General features: G+C 33.8%; 1 protein-coding gene across 1 annotated transcript; it reads right to left on the bottom strand.

Moving 5' to 3' along the window:
- Window positions 1-714: 714 nt before the first annotated feature.
- LOC139976729 (receptor-type tyrosine-protein phosphatase alpha-like) lies at window positions 715-7,881 on the bottom strand. Its single transcript, XM_071985429.1, has 11 exons — window positions 7,725-7,881; window positions 6,748-6,896; window positions 6,417-6,552; window positions 6,095-6,223; window positions 5,758-5,857; window positions 5,541-5,620; window positions 5,150-5,281; window positions 3,116-3,250; window positions 2,441-2,568; window positions 2,046-2,181; window positions 715-1,457 (listed from the first exon to the last, which is right to left on the bottom strand). Exons 1-11 carry the CDS (start codon window positions 7,776-7,778, stop codon window positions 1,383-1,385), a joined length of 1,254 nt encoding a protein of 417 aa, XP_071841530.1. The 5' UTR covers window positions 7,779-7,881; the 3' UTR covers window positions 715-1,382.
- Window positions 7,882-10,092: the final 2,211 nt, after the last annotated feature.

Raw genomic sequence — 10,092 nt, 5'->3', positions numbered from 1 at the left:
CTTCATTACATTCTTCTCTCTGACTGATCTTGTAGTTTTATCAAGAATGCTAAGAATCGTCCATGCTGTAGCTCCTCTATGAGCCTCCTCTCTATATCAAGATTGCAGCAGAGCCTGTCACAATCACACCATGGCCAGTAGAGTTTAAAATTCCACTGAACAAGTATATTTAAACACTAATAGTCACGTCTGTGTTCATGATTGGGAAGATCACTTTTAGCATTCCTTCATTTTGGTTGCCCTTTTGTCATTTCCAATCCTTCTTTGTGAGCATACTCCCAACCAGGATATTTGATAAAAGTGGTGTTTCTAACACAGCCTTTGATAACATGTGTACTATTAACACAAAGTTTTTTGCATGCTTAACATTTCCTCCTAATTATTCCAAGACATAGAGCAGAGTTCCTGAACAGACCATTGTGTGTCTTTGCAGTATTAATAAAGCACAAACTGTATATTGCAGTTTGATTTGAGTTACCATCTCTTGAATTTCTATATCTTCTTCATATTGGCAGTAATTGCTAATGACTATCCGTTGTGACAGGGAAATCCAGACTTTGTAATCATGTTTCATTTGAGTTACAGCCTTGTCTCTGATTTTTTGGAATGAAGAAAGGACTGCTTTGTCCTGTTCTAAAAAAGATTTAATTTACATGAGGCAGCACTAACACCCTTAAATGTTTTTTTTTTTTTTCAACACAATATTGTCAAATTTGAGTCTTGGGTATTGTTAAATTTCTATTGAATGTGAAGAGTGTGCAGTCCTCATGATTATCAAAAGATAAAGAAATACAATTAGCTACAGGGAATGCTACAACACCCTTTAACTTGTGCTTTAAATTATACAAATACTAAAGCATTCCTCATATATGTAGCTTACATCAGTCATTTGAACAAGTGTCTTCCCACAAACAAATTTTGCAATTGTATTTACATGAGTTCTACTTTTACAAACCATGTTTGCCAGGCCATAAATTGGAGATTGTCTGAATATTAAATTTAACAACTTCTCATAAAACATCTTAAATGAATCCATCTACCAAAATCTATTGCCCTCCAATTATATAAAAAGTAGTAACACATTCATGATATCATTCACAAAAAATAAATTTTCATTTTTAATGAAAACTTTGTAAAGATACTGAGTAATTCAGATTCCTATTTGGATACTGACAATTGACTCTTAATCTTAAAAACATCTTAGAATCCACAAATGAATAAATTTAGTATTACAAGAAATAAAATATTCCTGTTATGGAATAGTCAATGAATTATTCTCCTGGATATACAGCTACATAGCATTTCAATGCATGAAATAATGGTCACTACTGATCTAATCTTGTAATATAGTCCATAGAGTCTTCATTTAATCCAGATCCATCTTAGAAGACAACTGTATACTCATCTGGGTTGTTAAGATGATCTCTAAGATGCTCATAACACAGAAGGTATTCATCCTGGGAATGAAAGGAAAATGGACAACTTAGAGAAAAACATCTACTTAAGGTGGAATGCAACAATATGCCTATACAGCCACCTTTACTCTCAGTTCTGTATTGACCTCATGATGTGAACTCATTTTCAACCTTAGCTACAAACAAAGCAGTCAAAGCAATACCATTAATGATTTTCATTATCATGTCCTAGTCAGGGGTATATCACTATTAGAATGATCATGGTCACATTTAGCCAAACCAATCAATAACGTGAAGATTGTCATACTTATTGAGATACATATATTCATATAAAACATGTCACATATATATAATAGAGTACATCAATATACCTTAACATTGTCACAAACTATGTCACATGTAATGAGAAAGGTATGTATCTATAAATATGTCACAAATATTTATGATGGAGTACACCAATATACCTAATCTAGTAAAGGTACAGTTTAAGGTAATCTGTTTCTACAATACAGATAAGTTTAATTCACTAATCCCCCACCCCCCTTACAGCAGGTTTAACACTAGCATAAATGTCTTATGTCAGAAAGGCAGATTCAGTTAAGTGACAATCAATCATCATCTTATACAAACCTGTGTCTGGACTGCCCTAGGACATTGCTTCCGTAGTTTATTCAAAGTCTGAAATACATCAACAGTGCCCTCCTTATCAATCCTCTCTAGTTCAGAGATTACTGTGACATAGACAGCACTCAAACCAACTCCATTACTGATAGAAGAGAAGGGAAAGAGGCAGACAGTTGATCAATTATCATGGAATAAATTTGTTTATTAGATCAACACCAAAATGTGTTAATAAACTACAGCTGGACCAAAGCATTTAGTTCTGATATACTTGATGAATTCTCTGAGTGTTTACAAAGATTCGGTTTAACAGTCTATGATATATAAATGCAATGTACTCAAACCAGATGGTTTGATGGTTTGATGGTTTACAATGATTCAGTTTAATAGACTATGATACATACATGCAATGTACTAAAGCTGGACCGGTGCCTTTAGTTCTGGTGTATTTGATGAATTCTCTGAGTTGATGAACATCAGGTTTATTTCCAGACCATCCATGGAAGGAGAAATGATCCACCATAAGGGATTTCTGAAACATTAAACATAAGTGTATGCATTTGTCTATTAAATGTAAATGTGTGAAATTAATGTGACAAGATGTATGCTTAATTTGTTTTTAAAAGTTTGTTAAATTTATGCGAGATATTATATTTTATTGCAATGGGTTTATTTATCTGCAATGAGAATACTCCTTCAAAAATATATAGTTAAAGGTATTAGCCTATTCCCACACATAAAAATGTAAAAGACATAAGTATAAAATGAACCATAGAAAACTGATTGGAAAATAATGACCAAATTTGAAGGACCAAGTTTAATTAATTTCAAATTTTTCATTTAGTTGTTCAGAGTAATGAAAACGTTTCTCTTACAGTTGGTTCCTATAAACAGTGGGAAGAAATCAAACTGCTGAACACAGACATGCACACCCATCACGTACTGCTTGTTATATGAATAAGTAATAATAAATAGAGAATTTTATGTGAAAGTATTCTTTGGCTACAAAATACGCAAATGATACTATGATATTGACACACAAGAACAGCACATAATTATTATCCTAACTAGTTATATACCTGAGATCTTTTATGTTTGACTTCAAACTGTCTCCTGGTGAACACATCACTTTCTTCAATCTTCGTACAGATCACAGTCATCAGACCATAAGAAGCGGCTGCATTGTGGACATTAGGCCAGTAAACAGTTAGAGACTGTAAAACAGAAAGGAGAGAAGTTATTAAACTACTCATTAAATATAAACGAAAGAGTAATACTATTAAAACACACAGCTCCCCCAGGAAACGCTCCTCTCACAAAGCATGTAGTGTCACCCCATCATTATTACTTACTATAAATTTGTAATATTATTTATTTCATTTTTAGATGTTTTCAATAAAACTACAACATTATCTGATTAAGGAATGGTTCTCATTGTTCTTCACAACATCCTTAAAGCCAAGTGAGTGTTGAATAGTAACTAATTTTGAAAACAAAGTAAGTCCTATAATATAGGTCCTTTACAAATACTTCCAAAAGACACTACAATCTTCAATCTAGCACAAACCCAACTACTTTGTTTAATAAATCAACCACTCAAGGATTTAAATGTCAAGTGTTATGGGTATGATTAGCGGTGCCCTACCCAAAATTTTGTTGTTTGTTTTGGCGTTCAATAGCGTGTATGGTGGGCGGAGCCTCAGCAATTGATTAACATGTGCCTTAACTTGTAACAACAACTAAACTGGTTTTCCTCTCTCCGTCTTACAGGTAAGATGATGCTTAAGTCCCTTTCATGTGAATATGAAAGTATTACTAGGTTGTTGATTAAATATTTGTCGTTATTAAAAGTGTTTCATTATGACGGATGGTCTAGATTTGCCATCGATACATAAGAGTTAATATTCGTTATAAACGAGACCGTCAGGTTTGCATGTAGGATATGTCTGTGTTATCATGAGCCTAAGTATATTCGTATAACAATTGTTTGTCGTTAAAGTTCGATTAGGGGTACAAAATCATAATTTATACGAGTCATATCAGTACAAAAGTGATTTATTTCTTGATGTTGTTAATAATAATAGTATATTATATGTATCAGGATGCCGTAGATGTGACATATTTGGTAATTTCTTTGTACGTAATGCTGCTCAGTGACCTAGCGTTATGAATAGGCTATAGCGTGTACATTTGGTCGTTAGAACTGTCATGAGGGGTGACGTCATTGCGTAGTAACAAGAGTAGGGGATTCCCCGAAATGATCCAGATAGAAATAAGTATTTATGGCCAGCCAGATTGATTGTATTGTTATGTATTGAATTATTAGAAATATTGAGCAGGTTCAGTTTATTATTTTAAGAACTAGAAGTAGCCTTTGTTTATGCCAGGATGAAAATCCATTCAGATGCCTTATCCAAATATGCAGTTAAGTTAAAATGTGAGACTGCATAGTTATTGTTTTATTATATCAGCAATTGATTAACATGTGCCTTAACTTGTAACAACAACTAAACTGGTTTTTCCTCTCTCCGTCTTACAGTGGGATCTAGAGATCCTGGTCTTAACACAAGAATGACTAGGAAATTGTTAACTGAGTTTGGAAGAGCAGAAATGTTTTGAATTGTCTACTAAGTTACTTTAGATGATTGATGACCAAAGTGGTTGGATATGTATTTTTGCCTCTTTATCTTTATCTTGTCGGACACTATCCCTTAAACATCAAGTTAGTTGTAGGACAATATCAAATGAGGCTGTTATAACTTAAAAATTAATTGTGAGTTAGTGTTACAAAAAATGCAATCAGCAGACCTCACACATTTTTGTTTTTTTCAGTTAAGAAGACAAAAGTTCGTGCATATTCTTTGTGGTTAAGTATTGAGCATATAAGCTCTTGTATTTAATAAATGTACTTCACATGAGCTTGTGGTGTAGCAAGTAGACCATTTATGAATTATTATTTTATCAATATATTATAAATTATTCTCTGCATATGCTGTTTAAGTTATTGTAAGTCAGGTGGTATTGGTGTTCATGCATTTCTTGATTAACACTCAAAAGTTCTGCAAGCTTCAAACACTTATCTGTGCAAAACATGCTTCTTATTAGACACCTACCTCATCAGAATCATCTATGGAGTTCAACATTACAATGGATGTACAGTCATAATCAAAGACCAGTCTCCAAACGTCTTCTACGGTTGAGGCTAGAGGTGATTGGGTCATTATAAACCCCCTCTGTGAAATATCCTGAAAATATATTGATATTAGACATTACCACTTAGAGCAATCTGGGAGATAAACATTTCAAACATCTTGTAAATGCAATGAACAAAATGAAACTTGGTATCTACATGGTTTACTAAAGGTTCCACATCTTGCAGGAGAAGTTTCAATAATTCTTTCTGATTGATATACATGTAAGAAAAGTTTCCAAAAAATAAAAATCAGTTGCTTTTAGATTAGATACAAAGTAATAAGAAACCAGCTAGGTACATTAAACACAAACCTTGGCAAAAGTAGCGTTGATGTAATCATTGGAACCAAATAATTTGCCTGGGGATTTCAAGACTGGTCTGAATTTGTCCACTGTAAAAGAGTAATATAGAAATTTCAATAATGTAAATAACCTACCATCAATAACTAAATTGGGGTGACAATTTTATTGTACCATGTTATAAACATATGTTTTGTTACACAACTAAAATTTTATGGGAGTAGCTCACCTGGAAGGATATCAGGGAACCTGTTCTTATGATTATTCTCAGATGAATTCCCTGCTAGGGTTGCCAAGTCTTCCTGATGTTTGGTATTTTCTTGCAAAATCTAAACAAATTAATGCATTAATTCTTTTTAGATTAATTAATACACATTGACTATGCTCATCATCTAATATTGCCTACTTTTCTAATTGAAAACCAAATTACTGACATATTAATACAGCATAAAGTAGTACACCACTGAGTAATACACCTTACATTAATACACCATATGGTAACACAACATATTTAGTATTACACTTAAAACAATCTATTGTTAATCATCATTCAGTGATACACCTACCTGGAATTCCTTCTTGCATTTCTCCTTCATTGCTGAGAGGTCAAGCTCCTTGAGTTGATCACATGATATCTGAGAGTCTGGAGACAACATGGCTTCCAACAAAGCATCAAAGATGAACAGATACTGGAGCTAACATTGAAAAGAAGCATATTGACCTCATCAAATGTAAGGAATTCTAGAGACTAGTTGTCCTCCTACAAACTGATTCAGTATTTCCTGACCATCAATTCTTACATGTGACACAATTATATCATAGATACTAGTAATGGATATATACCAGTAGCACCAACACCATCATTCTTTATGTATCAAATATACTTACTTTTGTCAGAACCATGTTCACCCTGTCTTTTCTCATTCCTTCTATGACATCAAACACACTGACTTCCTTCTTGGTTTTAATGACATCCATCAGATCATAGAGACTAATGAATACACCAGTAGCACCAACACCATTACTCAAAAAGGAAAATGAGAGATAAAAAATTTAATACATTTTTTAACCATTGAAATTTCTTGTCCTCGCGGAGCTTCATAGGAAACTAAATCACCTCAATGAGAACATCGTGAATGAGTCTGTATTAAATATTTAATAGAGGAATGTGAAATGTTCTGGGATTTAAACATTTCTGTTTCCACTCTGGTGTTCTTACCTACAATGGACCAGTAAATGCTTGCCTCCTTTCTGATGATTCTTGATCTGTTTGATGACAGAGATGAGGTCAGCAGACTCAGCAGGAACACCTCCGTACTTCCAGCACGGAATCTCATACTGTCTTACTGTAAGGACTTTCTCATTACCCTGATGTAACAATGTAATAAATGACACACAAGTGAAGCAGCAAACAGTCAACATTGTCTTCCATGATTCTGAACAGACCTACTGTAAACAACACAGCCATGTGGGATGGCAACAAATAAAATCTTAATTCATTCCCTGTAAAATATTCTTCTTTCATTCTCTGCATCATCATGAGAGACAAAACAAGAATAATAAATGACAGAAGTAAAGAAAGTAATTATTAAAGTCAGTCAATTAATCAACCAATTATGTAAATCAAATATAAATAACACCTCTGATTCTAACACATTATATTGAAGTGTAATTATACAATTGCCATGTTGTCATGCAAACGAAATTGAATTTTATCATCTCTCCATTTTAAGCATTGAAATATCTTCAATTCAGGTAGAAAGATGATTCACACCCAGCTAATGGAAATCACAAATATCTTTGTTCTAGAAATAGACCTTGACACCATAAGGGTTCTATGAGAATTACAGATAGTTTCTATCCTTCGAGTTTTAAGATATTTATAAGCACCAAACATGGTAATATTTATTCTTAGCATTAACTCATATCCTTTTGTATTTAGTTTTACTATTGTATTTTAAAATTTGGTTAAATAAATAAATATAAAATGTTGATGAAACAGCCTCTTTGAATTTTCTAATGACATTTGTCCAAATATAAACTAATATGGCAAACAATCACTTCATATTAATGTGTCCTAAGTTTATTTACTAATCAACTAAATACTCATGCAGACAAATGAGATATATATTTTTTTAGTGGATATGAGTTTGATTTATATTCATCATGTCAGCAAAGTAAAGTATTAAGTCATACCTTGATAACATTCATTTCTCTGAGTATGTAGCTTCTGAAGGCTGTTGTCTCCATCAACAGTACTGTGATAGCACCATATTTCTGGCTTGTATTGACCTTGTTTGGCCAGTATTGTGCATCCCTAGAATGCTGTTGTTATTGAAATAAAAGTAAAAAATTACACAGAAATGCAAACATGTTACAACATATTGATCTGATATGTCCTTGACAATGTTCGTGCAGTTCAACACATCTCTCTCTTAATGCTGCTTTTGTTGTTGCTTAGTTTGATTTCATCATTTAACATTGACTCCTTACACACACACATATATATATATATATATATATATATATATATATATATATATATATATATATATATATATATATATATATACATATATATGTATATATATATATATATATATATATACATATATATATATAAAGACACAATATGTATAGTTTGCTGCCATTGCTGAAATTTGTGAAGCAATTACCGTCAAAGCTGGCAAAACTTTCACAGACATATGACTACATATGTGTAGACAGTTCTAATTAAGAGTTAAGTTTTGGGATGAGCGTTGTGGGACTGTATTTGTACCAGTAAGCTTCCAAAAGTGCAAATTGAAGAGTCTAACAGATAAAGATATTTATATAATTGGGACTTGCTAACTCTTTTCACACGAAATCATTTTTACCAGATTTGATAGAAAGGTTGCGATCACAGGTGAACCCGGAGGGAGATTCACGATGCTGGTATCCTCAGTTCGTATAATGGCGGAGATGATTTGACTTGCAATCCTTTCAGTTACTGTGGAATTATCTTCCTCTTCAATATTCTCTTCTGCCTCTGTCGGCATTGATGGTCTGAACAGAACATCATTACCATAGCTTATGAAAGTTACCGGAACAGCTGTCAACTCGACACCAGCTGGATTTGGAAAAATTTATATACAGTTTTACTATACTTAAAATGAGCTACGTTAAAGAGGTTATGAAATGAAAAAAAATCTTTATCATCGTATTTTGTACACTCGTAGCTTTCCAATGATACCCAATTTGTGTCAAACGAAGCTTGCATTCTCGAGGAATAAACGATCAAAAATTCGAGGGTAATAAAAACTTTCTAAAAATTGTTGTATTTACGGTAACGCGGCGTGACGTCAGTCGAGGAACTCAGCTCACTTCCGAGACGCTATGTTTACATTCGTCTGAGAACACACACCATTACACTGTTGCAGTGCTCCGTAGTAATTGAGATTTGGTGTTTGGAGTTTGTTTTTACGTAAATTTATCTCGTAAATGTTAAAAATGCCGAGCCGATATGTGGTATCAGGTTGCTCCACCATAAGTTAAGACGGATTTCTACTGCAAGCTTTTCCAAAAGATGACAAAATCGAAGAATTTGAACACGACTCGCTCAAAACACTACACACACACACAACGTTACGAGTGCCTGTAGGCCTATACTGTTGCCAAATTACTTGTTATGACCATAGCCTAGGCCTCCTTGATACAGCAAATGACAATTTTTTTTTATGGTTACCTAATATTTCGCACAAATTTTAAAGCCAATTGGTTTAAGAACAATCAATACTAGATCTGCAAGTTTTCTTTTGTGGTAAAACTGGCGTTGTGTTGTGATTTTACGTAACAGTTGGATGATACAATTACACTGGCTAGTCTGTTATACAACGTCTATTAGTTAGGTCTAGACCCCATGTTACCACTTCTAGTACTATAGGGTTGCAATGTACAGAATGTCACATTTTCCTTGGACTGTAAGACACAAAATTCTAGAAGCTTCGCTACGAAGTTAAGTAGCAGGATCATCGACATTCGAGATCATTTAAATCATATGTTGGTCTTAATAACGGTGGTTTTGTTTATGCTCAACCGACCAGTTTCGGTTCAGGGTCGTCCAACCGTTCTGCTCGGGGACTTCAATTGATAGGGAAAAACACCGATATTATCTTCATCACCCTCGAAAACTATTTCCTCCTCTTCTTCCTCAAGAAAATAATTTTCGTCAAAGCTTACGAATGTCCTGAGAGATTTCCTCTGAATCGGAAGATTCGGGGGAAGACATTTTCAATTGATGAGAAGAGTGTTGTGGTTACATGTAGTAAACTGTGTAACGCCGTATCGGTAAACAGCGGGGAGTCGGCTTTGGCTGAAATGGTTCCTTTGATGACGTCAGATGAACTGCGGTGGGCAGCTTTGCTTTTTTTTACGAGTGGCAGCTCGAGAGGTCTCTGGGGAATAGTTTGACAGCGAATTTCTGGCGTTTGAAGCCGTATTTACGGAAAGTTGTGCATGGATGGTGTTGTAGTAATGTAGATAAACCATTCTAAGTCATGAAAAATTTTCATTTCATAACCTCTTT

Source organism: Apostichopus japonicus, chromosome 2 (assembly GCF_037975245.1).
Source record: "Apostichopus japonicus isolate 1M-3 chromosome 2, ASM3797524v1, whole genome shotgun sequence".
NCBI classification, from domain to species: Eukaryota; Metazoa; Echinodermata; class Holothuroidea; order Aspidochirotida; family Stichopodidae; genus Apostichopus; species Apostichopus japonicus.
The sequence above is the reverse complement of the archived record's forward strand: the minus strand, read 5'-3'. Positions and strand labels throughout refer to the sequence as shown.

Coding starts and splice junctions, on each gene's coding strand:
- LOC139976729 (XM_071985429.1), bottom strand. CDS start 7,778: ATGGAGACAACAGCCTTCAGAAGCTACATACTCAGAGAAATGAATGTT. Junction 6,553..6,747: donor CATTTACTGGTCCATTGTAG/GTAAGAACACCA, acceptor TTCCTTTTTGAG/TAATGGTGTTGGTGCTACTG. Junction 1,458..2,045: donor CTAGGGCAGTCCAGACACAG/GTTTGTATAAGA, acceptor TTTCATTCCCAG/GATGAATACCTTCTGTGTTA.